This window comes from Nelusetta ayraudi, unplaced genomic scaffold (assembly GCF_046127955.1).
Source record: "Nelusetta ayraudi isolate G7.1 ecotype Tasmania unplaced genomic scaffold, CSIRO-AGI_Nayr_v1 ptg000042l, whole genome shotgun sequence".
Lineage (NCBI taxonomy): Eukaryota > Metazoa > Chordata > Actinopteri > Tetraodontiformes > Monacanthidae > Nelusetta > Nelusetta ayraudi.
The window spans coordinates 9,287,722-9,307,484 of NW_027466092.1; the positions used below are offsets into that span (position 1 = coordinate 9,287,722).

The 19,763-nt window shown below is 43.7% G+C and overlaps 1 protein-coding gene across 2 annotated transcripts; it reads left to right on the forward strand.

Moving 5' to 3' along the window:
• Positions 1–1,529: 1,529 nt before the first annotated feature.
• On the forward strand, positions 1,530–19,331 carry LOC142893513 (uncharacterized). 2 transcript variants are annotated; one of them, XM_076034151.1, is made up of 11 exons: positions 1,530–1,633; positions 10,783–12,151; positions 13,043–13,260; positions 14,133–14,335; positions 14,585–14,739; positions 15,502–15,605; positions 15,787–15,847; positions 16,165–16,253; positions 17,296–17,418; positions 17,626–17,726; positions 18,489–19,331. In XM_076034151.1, the coding sequence occupies exons 2-11, from the start codon at positions 10,810–10,812 to the stop codon at positions 18,961–18,963; spliced, it is 2,871 nt and encodes a 956-aa protein (XP_075890266.1). In that variant the 5' UTR covers positions 1,530–1,633; positions 10,783–10,809; the 3' UTR covers positions 18,964–19,331. The 2 variants fall into 2 exon arrangements, with proteins under 2 accessions (XP_075890266.1, XP_075890265.1); XM_076034150.1 differs by lacking the exon at positions 1,530–1,633 and adding an exon at positions 8,712–9,007.
• The last annotated feature ends 432 nt before the right edge of the window (positions 19,332–19,763 follow it).

Sequence of the window (19,763 nt, forward strand, 5' to 3'; positions counted from 1 at the left end):
TTTTGCCTGTTCTGGGGAAGTTCCAGAAATAATGGCGTAGAGAGCTGCCGACGAAGTTCGAAGCACGTTCTATGTGGCTCTCCAGATTTGTATCTAAAATGTGTCTTAGTGAGAAAAGAAATCTGTAAGTTGGTGTTTAAAATGGAAATTTCCAAAGACACTTACAGTAAGTCAGTATTTTTCAACCACCGTGCTGCAACACATTAGTGAGATAATGTCAGGCGTGCTGTGAAAAATGATCCAATTTCACTTAATTGGTCCATGAAAGTAATGAAATTCCATTGTGGAGTGACTGTGCTTTAAAAGGAACGTATGCCTATTTTTCTCCCTCAATTCCTCCCAGGATATTAGCTTTGTTTGCATCTAAACAGACCCATGTTTCACATTGACTGAATATCATACTATTATAAGGCTGAAAAGCGTCACTTTATAATATTTTTGGTTGGTGTGCTGTGGGATTTTTTTCAGTGTAAAAAATGTGCCATGGCTCAAAAAAGGTTGAAAAACACTGTAATAAGTCATCGAAAACCAGGATGTGTTCCAGGTCTACCTAGTGTAATGGCACGAGCAAGTGTTTTCCTGTCTTACTTTTGTGATGCAAAGTCCGTTGAATAATAGTACAATACGTGGCCTGACATATGTTAGGAAAAGAAAACGCAAAATTACATCTATGTGCACACAAGAAGCAGTGCATGTAGTAAAAGTACAATAAAAAGCATGACAACGCCCATACTACCCTTACAATTAAACAAGACTGTCGAAAGCCCTCAATACTGCTGTGACGCTTGATGTTTATTTTAAATTGATTGGCCTAATTTAATTTCATTTTAGTTCACTCAAATGATATCCTGTTACGCCTTCAGCAAGAACACAAATGATCAGGACCACATCGAACTACCAACACACATCTCCTTCTGAGACTCAATACGTGACGATGGGGAAGACAAGATTATCTTGGCAGACATGTGACAATCTCTTTGAATATCTTATATAATGACCGCAAGTCTTTGCATTTACGAAATAGAATAAAAAATTGAAGAAAAGTCTCAAAAGCCATTGAAAATTTGCTGAAGTCAGACTGAACCCACTGGTGCCACTGAATGAAAAGATGAGATAATAAGTCTAGCAGTCGGTGCAAATTTTAAATGTATGTTATGCCCTACCTGAAAGTTCTGAGGCTCCAGATGAAAAATACTTTTAATGTTGGCTAAAATATATATAATATAGCAAATATTAATCTGTTTATATAAAATATAAAACAATACATCAACAATATTTATGTACGTTTGCATCTATACTGTCTGTGTGTGTGTCATACCTTATTATGCATTATGACACACACACGCGCACGGGGTGACATTATCACAAGGGGGATGAAAGGCCAACCAAAAGATCAACTGTACGACGGACTCGGCGAAGCTATATTCTCCCCCTTCTTCTTCTTCTTCTTCTTTCTCTCTCTCTCTTGTTTGTTGTCACTCTTCCCTCCCCCTTTCTCACACACGTGTCTGCCTAACCTGCAGGTCTCCCACACTTGCACACACACACACACACTTGCACACACACACACACACACACACACACGAATTTTACCACCAGTGACGACTCTCTCACCGTTATGACAACTGAGCAGGTAAGAGTTGAGACAATTCTGCTTCTCTTTCTCCTCAGCTTATCTGAAATCTGAGTGATTTATGGCTAAAACGTGTTCAGCTACAGTCAGCACACACACACACGCACACATTGCTACAACGCGTTGCCTTGCTTCTAGGTTCTTAACTGTTAAATTTCACCAAAAGTTGCAAATAAGTGAGTTTAAAAACAAAAAGTTCTCTCCCAGGTTTGAACAGATCTCAACCCAACTCCTGAATTTTGGGACTTTAGAAAATTCAACCGGACTTTTACATTGTGAAGCAATTGGCCACTGAAACCGAGGGTTAGGAAGTGATCCAAGTCTTTATTTCTATATTTTGCATTTAGACGAAGTGAAATTGTCAATGACCTTTAATGGAATTTAGCTGACTTTGACGTGTTTTCCCTCACCTCAACTATGATCCAACAAGATTACTTGTTCATTTCATCCTATACTTCTGTGGAATGTAAAATGAGCCCACTAATTAAAAGATGATGCAAACGGCAGTGTTAACTGTCAAAGGCAGTGTTTTTTTCTTGGCTAGGAAAAAGTGTACTTTAATGTGGTGCACTTTCCTGGGGCCCAGCCTTGCTTGTAACATTTATGTGTCGTTACTTGATATGTAGTCATGTTTACACCAAAGCAACATGAGTCCAACGCAGCGTATCTGAACCTTTGTGAATAATTTTTACCATCATGTTGATACATAAACATTGATATTTTTAAATGCAGAGAACGAGGCCAATGCATGATGTCGCCTAAGCCTGAAACAGACCTACCTGTAGCGTTGTTTTCCTCTGAGGAAACGTTTTTACCCCGAACGCGCCATTGCCATTCTGTAGGCAAATGCGTTATTCCGTCTGATATGAAGCGCGATTGTTTGACCCTCATTTGATTTTTATGACCTCGTTTGACATCTGCAGACAGAATGAGGGCAACAGCCGCTTTGCGAGGCTTAGCCAAACTTTAGCGCCAACCGAGGCCTGATAGAGAAAGCAACTCTGAAAACAAGCGAAACTGTATTTTCACTGCTGAACCGTAGAACAAAAGCCAAAAGAAGCAGAACCGCTTGATCTGATGTGTGTGTGTCGAGCTGTTTATCCTTGAATGTCTGAAGTCTCGCTGCTTCAAGGCCTTCCAGTCCTAGTTGGGATAAGTGGGCGACGTGAGGAAACGGAAGGAGCTTGAAGCAGGCTGCATGTTAGTGGTACACGTTTCGCGGTTATTGTCTTTATCAATCGTATTGTGTAACAAAACACAAGTGCTGTAAAAAGTTGCAAGGAGTGAGTTCCAAAACGCGTAAATAAGATGCAAGACGTTAGCGGACAAAAACACAAAGAAGATTGAGGCTTATACGACATGAAATATAATATTCTCCTTCCTGGAGTTTAGCCTGAGGCGGTACAGGTGCCAGAGGCAAACATATCTGTGGATCCTCTTCTTCTTCTTCTTCTTCTTCTGCATTCAGGCTCTATTTGGTTGCGCAGGTGCCGTGATCGTACGAACTATGATTCAACAGTGGTTGAAATTTTTTTTGGGACACCTCATGCATTTGTGATGCATTTGTGATGTACTGTATTTCACGAAGAGTCAGTCTTAAGTCTATAAGTGCATTTTACTCCAGTTCAGTCACCCTCATTAATCCACGTGCTGCACATGCACTGTCCCGTCCAGCGCAGAACTGAATGTTTCAGCAAGATGACGTCCAGAGTACGAGACCTACACAAATGTGTTTTTCTTATTTTGTCTCATCAACAGAAAACAACACAATAATTTAAATTTGTTTGTGAACCCCTGATGCAGCCCCCCCCAAAAAAAAAATCTCTGGCAAATATTTGATGATAATAATTGGGATCAATACATTTTAAGGGCGTCCGAAAACTTTTTTCCACCATTGGTGTGGATATGCGGCCGGCTTCACAGCTCTGCCTTCATGTTACAATGGCCCCGATGCAGAGAGGCGTCTTCACTGTGTTAGACTTCAGGTTGTGGATGATGGATCTTTTTTTTGACGCACCCTCTGTGTATGTTAGTTGGAGAGCAGCTTTTCCACCTCGATTCGCCTTGCAAGTGGCCTCCGTCTCGTTTGCCTTCTTTTTCCTGGATTTTTCTTCTTTCGCTTCGCCATGAAGCTGCCACTGGCACATCCAGACAACAGTCGTCACTCACGGCTGACTGGTGTCTCCCTTGCAAACCGAAGTCTGCGGGCTGCTGCTGCTGCTGCTGCTCCGTGCAACCCCTCTTTGTATTGCTTCAAATGCGACACGCAGTGAAAATGAGCAACTGTCTTTAAACATTGAAGGTCTTTAATGTTTAATGTTGATGCCGCTGATGCAGGTTGTTGTACCTTGATATTTCAATGCACTAATTGGAAATAGGAGTTGTGTCAGGAACGGGTGGTTACGAGGTTCTGGGGGGTTATGAAGTACGAGGTGCACCCAAAATATTATCAAAGCAGGATTATTTATTTACACCGGCAGGGTTGGTTTGGCAAAGATTTGTTTTTTTCGTTCCCTTTTTTCATTTTCTGATTTCCAACTGGTGTCAAATACATGCCACCCAGTCTGATATATCATAATCCAAATGAACGGCGTGTTAAAAGCAACAGTTTGTTTCTAAAACTGGAAAACTGGAAAAGTGTCTGACAGCATGCGACGCTCGCAGAAACACAGTGTGTGTGTGTGTGTGTGTGTGTGTGTGTGTGTGTGTGTGTGTGTGTATTGTCCTCAGGATAAGTGAGTCACTGAGCCGATTTATTAGAGGGTTGAACATCTCGATCCTTCTGTATCCATCTGATGTCAGAAACTTGAAGTTGCTTCGACCGAACGAGCCGTTTTTTTTTTTAAATTTTATTTTATTTGCTTCAAAAATCCTTTCACAGATATTTTGGTAATAAAGCAGGACGATTCAATGGCACCTAAATAAAATATTTTCTTTTCTGCCGTCAGACACACGGCGCATATATTTTGCGCTTTGATCCTGATGCTGATATTGATTATGAGAAGATGCTGGTTTTGGCGTCGACATTCTGGTAATAATCAAACAGTTGCAGGAAAAGATCAATCAGCAGTGTCCTCTCTGGGAGGGGGATAATCGGCTTTGTTAAGGTCAATGTCAAGGTCAAGGTAGCTTTAATGTCAAATCTGCGATATGTGTAACACACACAAAGAATCAAAATTTAATTTCTCAAGGACCCACATTGCTGCAGTAAACATTCATTATGAAAATATAAATCAAGACAAAATGAAACAGCACAAAAAGAAAATCAGTGCATCAAGTCAAAAATACGAATACTAATACATTTAATTCATTTTGTTCCTATTGGTGCAGGCAGTTCATTTCTATTCAACCAAAGAATCAACAGCCGTTGACACCAGGTTGTTAGAGTATATTTTTCTCAGTGTGTTGTCGCATCTCTGAGCACTTAAGAGGTGTTTGGATTTAAAAATGTGTTTTTAGTCGCAAACTCAAATGGCAAATTATCATCATCAAATTTCTTCAAGGTTCTTTTAACACGTAAAGCAGTTACTTTGTCCTTTCGTTTAAAAACTTGTCATCACACCTGTCGCATTATATTCATAGGCTGCAGCCTGAAGTGTGTATTTTTGGGGAAAAAAATGTTTGGACAGTAAAAATAAAAAACAACCGTCTCGCTAATTCTTTTTTACGCTTTCAGTGTGAATGAATTCCGATCCGATCAAGGCTTCCTCCTCAAGAGAACGCAGTCAACTATTTGTAACTCATTTGAGCTGTACAAATTAGAAACTTTAATCATGTTATATGTTGCTGTGAAGTTGGCAGTTTTTATTTTCTGTCAAACAAGTCTTGAACACTCACTGTCCTGCTGCGTTTAGCGCTTAAAAGCCCCCAACGCATGAACAAAGACTATTTGACTGTCACCACATTCTTTATTTTTTTGTCGGACTTTCCCGCTTTCCGGCTGCAGTGGAACTCTGGGGGTCTCGCTGGTGTCGAGTCCACGTATGTGTTTGTTAACAACGACGACAAGCTCTGCTCGGCAAGCGATAAGCTAGGACATTAGCCCCAGAAATGAACGCTTTCGTGCAACTCAAAAGCCGTGCACAGATCCCTGTCTTTACTCTGCCTGACTCACTCACAACTTTATCAAAGTCGTCTTGCATTTTTCACAACTGTCGAAGAAACACAAATTCGGCGGCGCCAGTTTGATAACTTGTACTGAGCGACTCCGAGTCGGCGCGGCTAACTTGCGTGACCCTCGGTGACTTTTGTCGTTCAAAGTCATCCCGCTTCGCAACCCCCGTTCCCGCCATCACCTTCATGAGACGGAAAGACACCTCAGAGAAGAAAATGAAATGCGCAGACTGAAAAAAAAGTCCCAAAGTGTAAATCTGTCTCCCCCCCTCCTCTGCTCCCGCAGGTTTTTACAGTGAATTTGAGAGAGAACAAGAGAAGCATCTCCCCCGTACGCACTCCTCCGCTCAACCCTTCCATCCCCACACACTGTTTCATTCACACAAAGTCTCTCAAAGTTACAGCACAGGATACACAGTTAAGGTGCACTTCAAGGCCAAACGGTGCCTTGACGAACTTGAGCTTGCACGGAGAGCTCGCTTTCGTTGTTTACGACGTATTCCCCTGTAACAGTGTTTTCTTTTTTAAAAATCGCACTGCGTTCGGTTCCAGCTGCCTTTTATTCCTGAATTCATCCAGAGAGTTATGACGTAATTGCACCGTGCAGGATTCCAGACCCTCTGACTTGGATTTGTTGCTGGTTTCAAGATACTGGCATGGTGAATGTACATGTGAAATCTTGAAACAGCTGCTTTTTTTCCCGGCGTGATGAAGTTGACAGCGGAGCGGAGCCTTATTCTCACGCCTTGCTGCTGTAGTGACAGCAGTCCGTATGGTGCACGCTGATAGAAAAAAGCTTTTGGACCCCTCTTGCATTTGCGATACATTGTATTCCGAATCACTCAAAAGTGTCCAAGTACAATTTCTCTTGTAGTACCGTCTTCAATAGAACCAGGCCTGCAACGTGCAACTTTTCCATCCAGGATGTTTCAGCAACTGAATGCCCCTTGTGACACGTCCAGGACAAGTACAATCATTTACAAGAGGACACAAATTAAAAAAAATTTCCTCCGGTAACAATTAGCAAACAAAATAAAGAAAAAACATTGCAGTTGTTTATGTCTTTCTAATGCAGCCGCACCTTTTGTGAAATGAAATTGCTAATTATCCATGAAAATATTTGAGAGGATTTTAAATTTTAAGAGTGACTGAAAACTTTTTTTCCCCACTGCTGCGTCTGGCTGCACAGCTCCTGTCATCACGGACAAATAACATCTGAATGAGCGACAAGAGCTTGCGGCTGATTGATTGACATGTTGGCTTCTGTGAAGGTTTATCGACATACCTGAAATAATAGAAGAGCTGTACGTGCGTGTTATGATAGCAGCACTTGGAGATTTAGCTCATGTCTTCTTTCGCGGTGATTCAACAACGTGCGGCAAGTGAGAGCATGCAGGGATGGGCTGCCTTTAATCTGAGGAGGTCAAGGTCAGCGGCCACCTTTGATCTCAAGTTAACCAGCGGTGGATGGAGGAGAAAAACTGCTCTGATATGCTGATAGTGTGGTTACTGTGCCAGACAGGTAACCACATCTCCATTTATTACGCCCGATAAGTGGTTTCCAGCGATGCAAAGTAGTCTCACTGTACAAGTGACCTCAGTATTACCATGATCTCCTACCTACACTGCGTCTCTCTCACTTTCACGAGCCCACTCCCCCCGCCCCGCCCCCCCCATTACGAATTACGAATGTGCAGGTAAAATGGTTGTTGTCCTCCTCTGAGGGGAGTTTGCTTTTTGAAATGCTGAAGTGTGAGCGCATTGTGTTGAGGGTTTTAGTTGGTTTGCTGCTTCAGTGCATGAAGGGGGCTGCGGCGCTTGTACGTGCGCCTCCTGCACGCCGTCTCAGAGTGGTTCTGAGAAGAAGACCTCACTGAATTTACCAGGTGAAAAAAAATGGCAAAACTCTTGCACATGAAGGTGCAGTTTGACTTATTTATAGCAGCTGATGGATCACAGCTATTTGTACATGTTGAATTAGTGGCAATGAGAAACGCTAAATTTTTAAAAACTATTAACTTGATGATGTGTGTTTGTTTGCATTTGTGTGTGTGTGTGTGTGTGTGTGTGTGTGTGTGTGTGTGTGTGTGTGTGTGTGTGTGTATTTGAAATACAATTCAGCTTTAACATTTGACCGTCGTCCTGTCTATCATTTGTTATCTGTGACCGTACAGGTTTTAAGATTACACAACAAGTTAGAAAGGCGAAAGACAACGCTCAAGGTGTTTGTGTGTGTGTGTGTGTGTGTGTGTGTGTGTGTGTGTGTGTGTGTGTGTGTGTGGTAGTGGGAGGGTCTGGCAGGGTGCACGAGGGTTCCCTGAACCTTTTAGTTCATGTGTTGTTGTCTTTCATCCTGTTTCATTCTCTCGCTTCCTGTCAGCTGACTTGGTTGGTGAATCTTGATCTGTTCTGCTTTAGACATTGTACTCCAACTGAAAGTATTTTCTGTGTGATGAAAATGCCAGGAAAATTAAAATGTTTACGGCACCACGCAGACGAGGCCCCGCCGATGCCTGCGTGTGTGCAGCTGAAGAGGTTGTGGTGCGAATAGGGAATCAAACTCCTCTGCCCGCAAGGTTTATTGCGTCTTTTTTTTTTTTTTTTGCTCAAAAAAAATCAAAAGGGAATGAGGCTGCAGAAAAGACGGCCGACGCAGACCACGGAAAACACAAAGGTCACACAGGGCGACGATGGCAGAGAGATGAAGGAGCAGAAAAGAGCATACATGGAGGGAGGGAGGGGGGGGGGTGGGGGTAAAGCGGTGACAGATAAATTTAAAAGTTGGGTGCACACTGAGACGTGGAGAGCGACCAGAATGGAAAGAGACACCTCTGTGATGGAGGGAAGGGTGGTGGTGGGGGAAGGGGAGAGGGGGGGGGGGGGGGCAGAGAGATAAAGATAGCTGAAAGGAGGGAGAGCCGTCAGCGTTTGTTTCCTCAGGATGTGGTTAACACGCCGTCAACGAGGCAAGAGAGACAGCATCACTACCCGCTGGTCGCTCTGACACCTGCATGAGCGTCTGCGCTCTTAAATCCTGTACGGCAAAGAGACACACAGTCAGAGAGAGAGAGAGAGAGGGAGAGAGAGAGAGAGAGAGAGAGAGAGAGATGAAAGGGAGGTGAACAGTGAAGAGAGAGAAGAGTTCAAAAAAAAAAAAAGCAAGTAAGAAGTCAAGAGAGCGATGAAGGAAAAGAGGAGGAAAGGCAGGAGTCGAAGATGACGAGTTTGGCTGAGAAGGAAACTGAGGGCACTGAAGAAATGGTAAAACAGACTCGTACTTTGTCATTGCTTATCTTCTTTTGTTCTCTCTCTCTTTGACTCATTGTCCTAGTTAGCGCTGAGTGTGGTTGTGGTGAAGATACACAGGAGATTTGAGAGAGCAAACAGAAAACAACAGAAAACTATCTATATACATGCATACTGTATGTATATTTATATTCATATATACATATACATGTATTGGTGTATTTGTATATGTGTGTACATAAACATGGCATTGTCAAAGCGTTCAGAGGTCCTGCCCTCGGCTTGCGGTGGCTTGCAGGAGAGGCACTTTCAGATGATCATTATCAGATTTCTCCTCAACCGGGCACATTTTCAGTGGAAGCTAATTTTAATGGCTAATTAATGATTAAAAATCAACCAGAAAACTGCATCATTTGCCAATTCATTTTGAATGATCACCGTCATTTTGCAGTTGAAAGTTTGAACGTTTGAATGTGGCGGGTCAGCAACATTGGCATGGCGGTGAAGTGAATCAGGTCAGGCCACCAGAAATCGCTGCTTATATGTTTATCGTGTGTGTCTTTTTTTTTTTTATCGTTACTTTTACGAATTTTGATTTTGTGACTCAGCCGGAAACTGAGACCTTGCTTGACTTGAGGCTGCCTGATACACAGACAGAACAAACTGCTGTGCATCCCAGACTCGTTGCTCCTGTAGTGCAGTCACACATTAACTGATCAATAATTCAATCTTTTTTTTTTACATTTTGACTTTACGGTTACAGTATTTCTTTAGATTTTATACGTTTTTTTTGCTTGCTCCAGTTCTGCTCTCTGAAACCACGTCGTGGACACCTGGTTTACAGAGTGGGATTCAGTGTACAGTGTTGTCCTGTTATCTGCCGATCTGTGGACTTATTTGATAAGTAACAAGGGAGGCCGCTCAACTTCCGATTTGAATATTGAGAAAACATCACAGCTTTGAATTCCAGATATTAGCCATGTATAGTCTCACCCATCAAATAATGTCCAGCATTTTAATTTTTTTTGGCAGCTGACATGTTTATTAACCCTTCAAAAAGATGTTTAAAAAAAAAAAATAAATCTATCAAATTTTGTTTATCACATAGTATTTTTGCATTGCATTTAATAAATTTGGTTTTGGTATTTGAGTTGTTAATCAGATTAATCAAGTAATTGAAAAAGTCTCTGTGTGCAGACGTAATGTAGATCGGGCTTCTCAACGTGGATGCCGCAAAATGATTAAGTAATAGTAACCTGTCACTTGATGTATGTTTGTATTGATATTAAACGTGAAGTGCAAAGTCATGCTTACACATTAACAAACCTAACCAAGGCGGACTATGACATGATTTCCTCGCTGCACATGTCTCAGTGGAAATAAACAGACCCGGCTGTGTGCACCTATTGAACGGTTGTTACTTGGAGAAGTGTTTTCGTTACTTCATAACATACAATGCGCTTAATCAGCGTTGCCATATAATAAAGTTATAGTAGGAAGGGATATACAAAAAAGCTAAATGTAATGGTAAAATATGTTATAGATAAAAGCAAAGGAAAGTGAAAATTAACATTGTAGGAGTTCCACACATGAAAAATATATACAGTAGCTTTTATTTATTTATTTTTATTTTAATTCTTCTCTATGATCCCCTCCAATCATGTTCATAAAATAGAGGTCTCAAAAACTCACGCAGTAAATATGACACAAAATAATTTTTATATTGTTATGGTATGAGTGAACTTTATCTATTATTTCAATTGCCACTTTCTTCTGTTTTTCACCGTCAGCTACTCTGACTACCCGAGCGCGCTGCCATGGATGATCAGTCATCCAGCCACCACCATCGCCATCACCCCTTCTTCCACATCACCCTTCCTGGCCTTCAGAGCCCCAAACAGGGATACGTTTCTCCTCCTGCCGTGGACCTGCTGGAACAATATGGAGGCAGAGAGAAGGAGTTTGCGAGCTCGTTCATGACTTCCGGTAGCTCCCCTGACGTGCGGAGGGCGAGCGGTGGCTGCGAGAGGGCCTTGCTGAGCCCAAATGTGGATGGAGGGGGAGCCCAGGGGGACCACCTGGACCACGAGGTTGGGCTGGGAGGCCACTTTGCAGACGGTTGGTACGGCACTATCAAAAAAGAAGGGGACGTCTGGGAGGACGACAAGAGCTTCACGGGCACCGGGGACGACTTTTACGGCGACAGGAGCTGCTACGGCGCCGCCAGTGACGCTTTTCTGGCCAACGCCGGTGGAATCAGGCGCAAGGTGAAAGGTGCGAGCAACATTTACAGCCAGTTCAGCTTTGAATCGAAAGACGAAGCAGCCTACGAGAGGGAGGCCAGATCCTTCAACAGAGGCCTGGCAGGGAGCTTCAGTGACAGCAGTTTGGATTATTGCAGGACCGATTCCAGAGTCAGTGACAATTACTTGTCCAGAGAAGAGGATTACGGCTCCAGCTGTGGATCCGGCGAGGATCAGTTTCAACCAGCAGAGCCTGAAGCCCCCTGGCTCAATGGGTCGCCCTCCGCTCAGACCGGGGAGGGCCGGTGGAAAGTGATGACCGACACTCTGGCTTCAGCCTCGGGGTGCCACCAACTGCAGAGTTCCCCCACCGGCGCCACCTGTGGGACGTACCCCCAGAAGCTGGACTCCTTCTCCGACGCCTTCCTCAGCCAGCGGAAGAAAAGGTTCCCCGTGATTTCCAGCGTTGATTCCTCCGGCCTGGGCTGGGACTTTGGGCCGAGGGCGGCAGAAAGCCCTGGATCTGCCAAGTCGAGGCACAGCTGCGCATTCGATTCGGATTCCTACCTGCCCGCCATCTCCTCCTCCTCACCCGCTCACCCCTCGTCTCTGGCATCGTTCCCCTCTCCACCCACGCCGTCCCACCTCATGTCTTCTGTTCTCAGTCCTCCTCCCACGCCCCGACCCGCTCCCTCTTACTCCCCCTCCAAAACAGACTCCCCCGGCGTCTTCAGGGGCGCCGGACACTCTGTCGTCCAGGGCGGCGAAGCCATCAGTGCTCTCCAGTTTTTCACTCCCCACCTTCAGACTCTTCCTCCCATCCATGCTTCTGGGATGATCTGGAAGTTGCCATTGCTGGCACACGGCTACCCACAGTCCTCGGCCAACTTGGGCAACATGAAGAGCAACTTGAGAGGTAAGCGGGTGAGCGTCTGGGTGGTTTTAACCATCAAATCATCATAATAATTCAACTCATCATTTATAATCATCAAACGTGTCCGCTAGAAAATGCGCTCGCAGAAAAAGTTGAGATTTAAGGGGCAGGACTTGGAAGGTAATTGGGTCTGCTATCTGTCAGTCACATGGTGCTGCCCACTGGCTAGCTGCTATGTATAGGATTAAAGCAAAACATTGTTGCCCTCTGACAAAAGCCTCCTGTGACTTTTTTTTTGTAATGTTATTTCAATAAGAAAATGCCATTCTGAAAAAACTGTGGCTTGTGCAGCATCCATGCTAATCTCATTAGCAGCAGTCATTTCTTGTTGCTTCCTCGTTCTTACAAGGTTTTTTCAAAGCAGCTTGCTTATACCGATTGCATATCTATTTACTCAGTAAGCCAACATGTATGGAAACAAAGGGAGTTTGGAGTTTTCTATTCCGGATGTGTTCAGAGACTTGAGAGGTAATACTTGAGCTGCTTTTGCATGGTGATTTTATGAACAAGCCGTAAACACTGCCTCATTGGGAAATAATGAAGGGGATTCAGGTTACTGATCACCCGCCCCCTTTCAAAAAAAAATCAAAAAAACAAAAAACCCAACCGGTTGCCCACATGTAAATTTATGAGAATTGACGTGGGTTTGGGAAGGTGAGCATTTGAAATTTACCATTTCCTCTATGCAAATGACTTTCTTTATGTCACAAATTGAAACCAGCGCTAACAGGGAACTTTGGCACTAGGCTGTGCAAAGTTGAAAAGCATGTGTTGCGCAGTGTGGCGTGGTGATCAATAAGCTCATCATCAACTACCTCTTTTGTGTTGATTGGTTCACGATGCCAACCTGATATTCTCATTTTTCCTTTCTAGCCTCACAAAATGTCCTCAAGAGCAAAGAGCCATCATTCCTGACAACCCTTCTCCCACCAAACTCGCATGGTCCTTGCACTAGCCCATCTGTGAATGCGTCGGCTCATCTCCCCCCTGTTCAGTCTCAACATTTTGAACAGGTGGACAAGACGTCTCCCTACATGTTGATCTACAGAGGACAGAACGGGTCCACTGATTCAAAGCACATGCGGCTGGAGGTAGGGCTTAACACAAGAAAACAGATATGTGAGATCTTATTCCAATATATACGGCAGTATAGACGGAAAGTAAAGTGAACAAAACTAAAAGGGAATCCAGCGCTGCTGAGGATCTTCTGTGTGTGCGCAAAATGTACTTACAAGCTGTGTTTCCACACTGAGGTCGACAGGCTTATGCACTGTTGTCGCTCTTCCATTAACATGCAGGAGCCTGGGGAATGAAGAGTGGCTGCGATGCCTCCGTGGGTGGAAAGATAGACGCTTAACTAAAAAAGATCTGTCTTACTGCTTCCAAAACCACAGTCTTTGGTTTTTATTGTTGGTATGCTGGAGTGGAAGCACAGTGTGAAAAAGAAAAACAAAAAGGTTTCGATGGAGTTTCCTTACAGACAATGCTAAATATGTCAGGAAACTGTTTGTCTATTTAATCAGCTCAAGCACATTTACAGGTTCAGGCATCTGAAGACATACACATTCACATCTGTAAAGAACCACACAATAATTACCAGAAGAACAGTAATGACGACACCTTTTTAGCAGTTAGCGACATGTTGGTTAATATATCAACAATTTGCAAAGCATTGTTCCTACATACATATATGATATGAAGCCATTTGTAGACACAGTTACTTAAAGTTAAGCACTTGCATAATGTGTATTTTGATTGTGCATTCATGCTTTATAAATGATGGATGATTGTTAGGGTAGAGCTACCTGGTAGCCTAACTGTAACTTCAAACCCATCCTAACATTGAAAAAAGAATTATGTTCTTAGAAATCAAATACCGATTAGAATTTTTTTATATGTTTAATGTTTTTAATTTATTATTTAGTAACTGTAGCTGTAACTCCTCTAATTATATTCTTTGTAGCGCCTACCAAAGACCTACACTGGGACTCCATTTCCCAGCGTCCTTCACTCTAGCAGAGGTGAAAAGAGGAGCCACTACACTCCTCGACCCCTCCTCAACCCTGCACGCAGGGGCAAGGGGCTCTACTCATCGGTCCAGCTTCTCCTTCACGCTGAGGCAGAAGCTGCACGAGGAGAGGAAGAAGATGAGCGTGGTGTGTTGCCGTGAGTGAAACGCTAACAGAATACGTTAACTGAATTTTTTTATTTATTATTCTTTGGAGCAATATGTAAAAAAAAAAAAAAGTAAAGTAGAATTCAGCTTCTTTGGTCATGAGTTTCTCTTTTTATTGGCATTGCTTCCACAAATATGCCTCGGTGCAGTTATCTTCATTTAATGTTTTATTGTTTGCATAACGAAATGACAATCAGTTTCACTTTCAGTTTTTACTGACCTCTTTCCCTCCTACGTAGGCGTGTCAATGTGGGTCCTGATTTCCAGGCAGAGCTTCCCAAATGTTTTGTGAATGGGCCTGAGACGTTTCCCCCAGCGGAGGAGTCGTGCTCTGAACAACTGCTCTGGAAACCAACGGATGAGCTAGAAGAGAGCACCGGCTTACAACAAAAAGGTACAAGGCCTCAGAAAAAAAAGAAGTCAAAATGGAATTAATTTTCACAGCGGACAACAGCATCACTAGAAATGCCATTTTAAAGGCATCATATAGACTGAAAAAGACACTATTTTTTTTTTTTTACAATTATGTTGCTTACCTTCTAATAGGCAAAGTCAGGCAAGGCAGCTGTATGAAAAATTAGAAAAAAATGAAAAAGAAAGAAAAAGATACAGTCATGCATGCAGGCAGTCAAAACTGAATTAAAAATATTGCAAAGGAATGACTCAATGATTTGCAATTGAAAATCCACTATTGAAACAATTACCTTGATGAATTCAAGAACTGAGCGTAAAAAGAGCTCACTCACCCATAGGCAAGTAAAGAGGAAGGGTTTTAGTCAACATTTCTAAATCTGAACATTTGATGCTGACCTTGTTTCACTTGCTAGCTCGTTCCATTTGTGTGAACTAGCTTCTCTTGATCTTTTGTAGATATGATTCAGTATCTCTGGATATGTTCTGAAGCGGATAGAAGGCTGGCTTATTGACTTGATATGACTGCTGAAGGTCACATCTGAGTCCTTCAACACACCAATGTTTCATACTTGACCTCTCTGTTGCCAAAAATGATTTCCATTTTTCTTGATTTAATTGGAGGAAACAATTATTTCAGGGATTTTTTTTTTCAATAATAGAAAAGTGTCTGCTGGTTATGTCTGCTGCTGATGCTCCTCATGGAAGATGCACCATTAAAATAACTCCTATCCTTTGCCCACAGTGGAGAAGCTTCTGTTCATGTGTAGTTCCAGTTGTTTACCAGGAGGGGGCAGTAACACGGAGCTTGCGTTACACTGTCTGCACTTGTGCCACGGGGACACAGTGGTAACTATGATCCCTTTCTGTCTTCAACCCCCCCCCCCCCCCTCCCCAGCTTAGTATAAATTATTATCCTGCTAAACATTTTCTGTCATACTTCCTTTCTTCTCCAATATTCATTTAAAAATCCTGCTTACCTCACCTGTCTGTCGGTTCTCCCTCTTTTCCGCCCTCTTCTCCTGTGCAGGCCACACTGGAGAAGCTGCTGTTCTCACAGCCTTCGCTGACAGGAGACTACCATTACTCAGGTAAACCTCTGACTTTGACCTTGACCTTTGAACCGATCCCTCAGGGATGAGTTCCAATGTTGACTTTGGACATCTCGCATTCAGCTGCAACATCTTCGACCGAGCTTGAGTTGCAGGGCACCGCTTGGTACGCCTCGCCAGAGCAAACAGTCGCAGTTGCCCTGAAGCTCATCCTCTCCTGAGCTGCAGGGCATTACATGTTTGACTGCTCAGGCTTGTGTTACTTGGCTGCAGGGCAGGTCCCATGACCTGCTGGTATTTGCTTTCATTGTTCCTCTTGGCCTCTCTCCCCGTCGCCCTCCTCTTTGTCTCTGTAGGTAGTGATTTTTGGACTGAAGCTGAAAAGAGCCTCTTCAGTGCAGCTCTGCAAACGTACGGCAAGGAGTTTTCACTCATACAGAAAATGGTACGAAGCCACTCCCTTTCACGTTTCTTTATGCAAGAAGCTCATGTATCAAGCCTCTTTATGTCAGCAAGGATGCTTTTTTTTCTCAAAAAAAAAAAAGTGAACGGATCAAGCAAAAACAAAACAAACAAATAAAAACATTGTAACAGCCAGATGCAAAGCAAATGTGAAATATGTACACGGATGTTTAGACATTTAACTCTCGCATTCAATCTGGATTGCTTAGATTTCATCCTCATCCTTTTAGCAAACACCCGAATCAACCAACCAACCAATTAACCACCCAGCCAACCAAACAGACAAAAAAAGTGTAGCTGAGGAATTGCAGACATTCCTAGATCTGTAGAATCCGTTTTTCATTATCCTACTGATTTGAGCACGGAGAACTTCTGGATTTGGTCAGTCCCCATTGATCTTAGCTAACATTCCAGCTCTGAAATACCACTCATCTGTTTTGATAACCAGAGTTCAGTCAGTCTTACAAGTGTATCAGATTTCAAAACCAATCAGCCTCCCTTTATTTGTGAACGAGGAAGTATGTAAGTTGTAGAAGGAGTTAATGCGAGGATAGTTGCTGCAAAACACATCTGCTGGAGTCAGTGTAGTCGTAGTTTTCACAACTGGCTGGTCTTGTTCTGACATAAGTATAGTCACAAATGGTGCATTGTGGCTAATATCAACACATGTAGTAACAACCTCCGACTGGTCTGTCTGAACGAAGCAGACAAATTTTCTGTCCAAACATCTTTCAAGTTTCTTATAACACCTTTAGATGATTCAATCAGCTGAATTAGTCAGTGAAAAACAAAAAGGAAATGTTCCACCAGGCCTGTCATGTGTCAAATATCAGAAATACACTGAGAGCATGACTAGTTTGATGACAGGTTTATACTTGTGCAAGTTGAGCTGTTATTGTGTCTGCGCCCCTCCCTCCAACACAAGCTCATTTGTTTTTCAGTGCTAAAAACCTATAAGACAGCCCGCAGAGCCGATTGACTGTGTGTGTTTTTTTTTTTTGCGTGTTTGTATGTGTGCGCACCAGGTGAGAACAAAGACGGTGCCCCAGTGTGTTGAGTATTATTACCTGAGCAAGAAGCTGCATGACAAGCAGGAGAAAGAGAAGGAGCAGGAGCGGCAGGAGTGCGAACTGGAGCAGCAAACAAGGGTGAGCTGAGCACTCTGCGGCTTTTCAGCTTCACTTGTCTGACTGTTTCCCCTTTTCCCTCTTCCTGTTTGATTCTTCCATCGTGATTATGCATGGTCTAGTCACGCTCTGCGGGCCGTGCTGTCATACTCTGCGAAGCCTCAGAGATAAGACTCACGCCACCTGTTAAAGTCACATCAGCTAACTGAACGCTGCTGTTTCTGTCAGGCTGCGTCCACCTGTCAGCCGCTGAACAGACCTTTTGCTCTGGAGGAGGTGGTTCCTGCGCCACCGCTGACCAGCTTTTTCCCCTGCAAGCTGTGTGGCAAGTGAGTCGAAAAGTGTAAAAAAAACTCCAAATGTTCAGCGGTTTGTGTGCAGTCTACACAGCAGGGGGTCAACGACGTGGTGCCGGCTGGCACCAGGTGGACCCAAGGACCACAGGCCTGTTCTGAAAATCGCTGTGTCTAAAATTTTGTTAAATACGACCTTGTTAAGTCCAACCAACAAAACCGTTTTGAATGCCCGCCCGCTTCTTCCTGAACTCAGGGTCATGGGGGTCTGCTGGAGCCTCTCCCAGCTGTCATAGAGCGAAGGCAGGGTGACACCCTGGACAAGTCGTCAGTGCATCTCAGGGCCACATAATGACAAACCATTGTCAAACCACAGCCATTTGTACTCACACACACACCTACTGTCAATTTAGAGCTCTCAATTCACCTCACATGCATGTTTTTGGACTGTGGGAGGAAGCCGGAGAACCTGAAGAGGACCCACACTGGGAGAACATGCAAACTCACCACACAGAAAGGCTCCAGGCCCAGAATTGAACCCACGACCTCGTTGCTGTGAGGCGGCAGCCCTTGTTAAGTCATTGTTGATAATTAGCATTAATTAGTTATTAATAATCACATATAACCAAAGACTAACTGGGAAATTGTGTTATTTCACAACAGTGTAGCAAACTGGTTGCCCTTCATAGGACTCCTCAGCTACGGGTCCAAAAACGTTGGTTCCTCCTTCTGCCACATCCTCATTTGATTTTTTTTTTCTTTTTTTTTTTTCCTTTTGAAAACTTCTCCTGCCCCCAGGATGTTCTACAAAATCAAATCCCGCAACGCCCACATGAAGATCCACCGCCAGCCGCAGGACGACTGGACTGACAGGCGGCTGCAGCACCAGCTGCTCACCCAGCGCCTGGGCAGCAACGTGGTCCCGCCTCAGAGCCCGGCCGGGAGCCTCCCCTCACCCTGCCTCCTCGGAATGGCTAACAACGGCGGCGTGACGGACGCCGTCTTGAGCTCGTTGACCAGCAGCAACACCCTCGCTACCAACGGCGCCGTCGGTCCGGGCTGTTTGATAGCATTCAGCAACGGCACTGTAGCTAAAGCTCACGCAATAGCTGACACGGACGGCGGAAACTCCAGTCAAAGGCAGCCCGGCTCCGTCTTACCTTTCCGTCAGCAGTGGGCTTCACTGGGACCTGACCCCGTCGCCCTCTTCTGCAACACCGAAGGGAAAGACACCGTAGCGACGGTGGGGATGAAAGAACCAATCAACTGGTAGTAGTGTAAATAAAAAAAACTGTGTAAAAAAGCATTGCTTCCACGAGAGTCATCAAGACTGTTTTTTTTATTTGTGCTATTCAAACTAAAGTGTAATTCAAATATTCATATTTTTGACCACAGTTCATTTGGTAGCTTGTTCCATTTGTGTGAATTAGCTTCTGCTGGGCTTTCGTAGATATGATTCAATATCTCTGGATATGTTCTGAAGCTGAGAGAAGGCTGGTTTGGTGATTGACTTGACATTGAGTTTATATGCATATGTTGTAAATTGTATACATAAATCAGATAATTAGATATTTAAGTGTTTTTAGCACTGTATCCTGTATTTGAATAAAATGTGTACAAAGGTTTCCAGTTTTAACAAAATAACAACCGTTGTCTCCCACTGTTTCAAGGCATCGCATACACAGACTATTATTTTTAGCTACCATGCTGTATGAATGCGACCAAAGTGGTGGCTACAGGGATACGAGTCATCCACCAATTAGCCGGGCTACAGAGGTGGTATCAGGGTGGCATCATGGGAGAGTTGGCCTGTGTCTGGAGGGTTGAATTTCTGATGGCGTGTTATGTAAGTGACACATCCTCCTGTAGTTGGTCACCAGGATTTAACAACTATGAGGAGGAAAAGCAGCAGCAGTGGTACAACTACCTGTTTCTGTATCGCGCATATTGTTACAGCAATGTTACCACTTAGCGTGAGCTTTCAAAAATAGATGTACTCACTGGCCACTTCATTAGGTACACCTGTACCGAGTCACTTGCTCACTAACCCAAATAGCTGTTGGAATATACTTT

Bases quoted from the DNA above. Each gene is read 5' to 3' on its own strand.
- LOC142893513 (XM_076034151.1), top strand. From the start codon at position 10,810: ATGGATGATCAGTCATCCAGCCACCACCATCGCCATCACCCCTTCTTC. The intron at 14,740-15,501 runs GTACAAGGCCTC...CTTTGCCCACAG, and splicing joins CACCGGCTTACAACAAAAAG to TGGAGAAGCTTCTGTTCATG. The intron at 17,419-17,625 runs GTGAGCTGAGCA...TGTTTCTGTCAG, and splicing joins AACTGGAGCAGCAAACAAGG to GCTGCGTCCACCTGTCAGCC.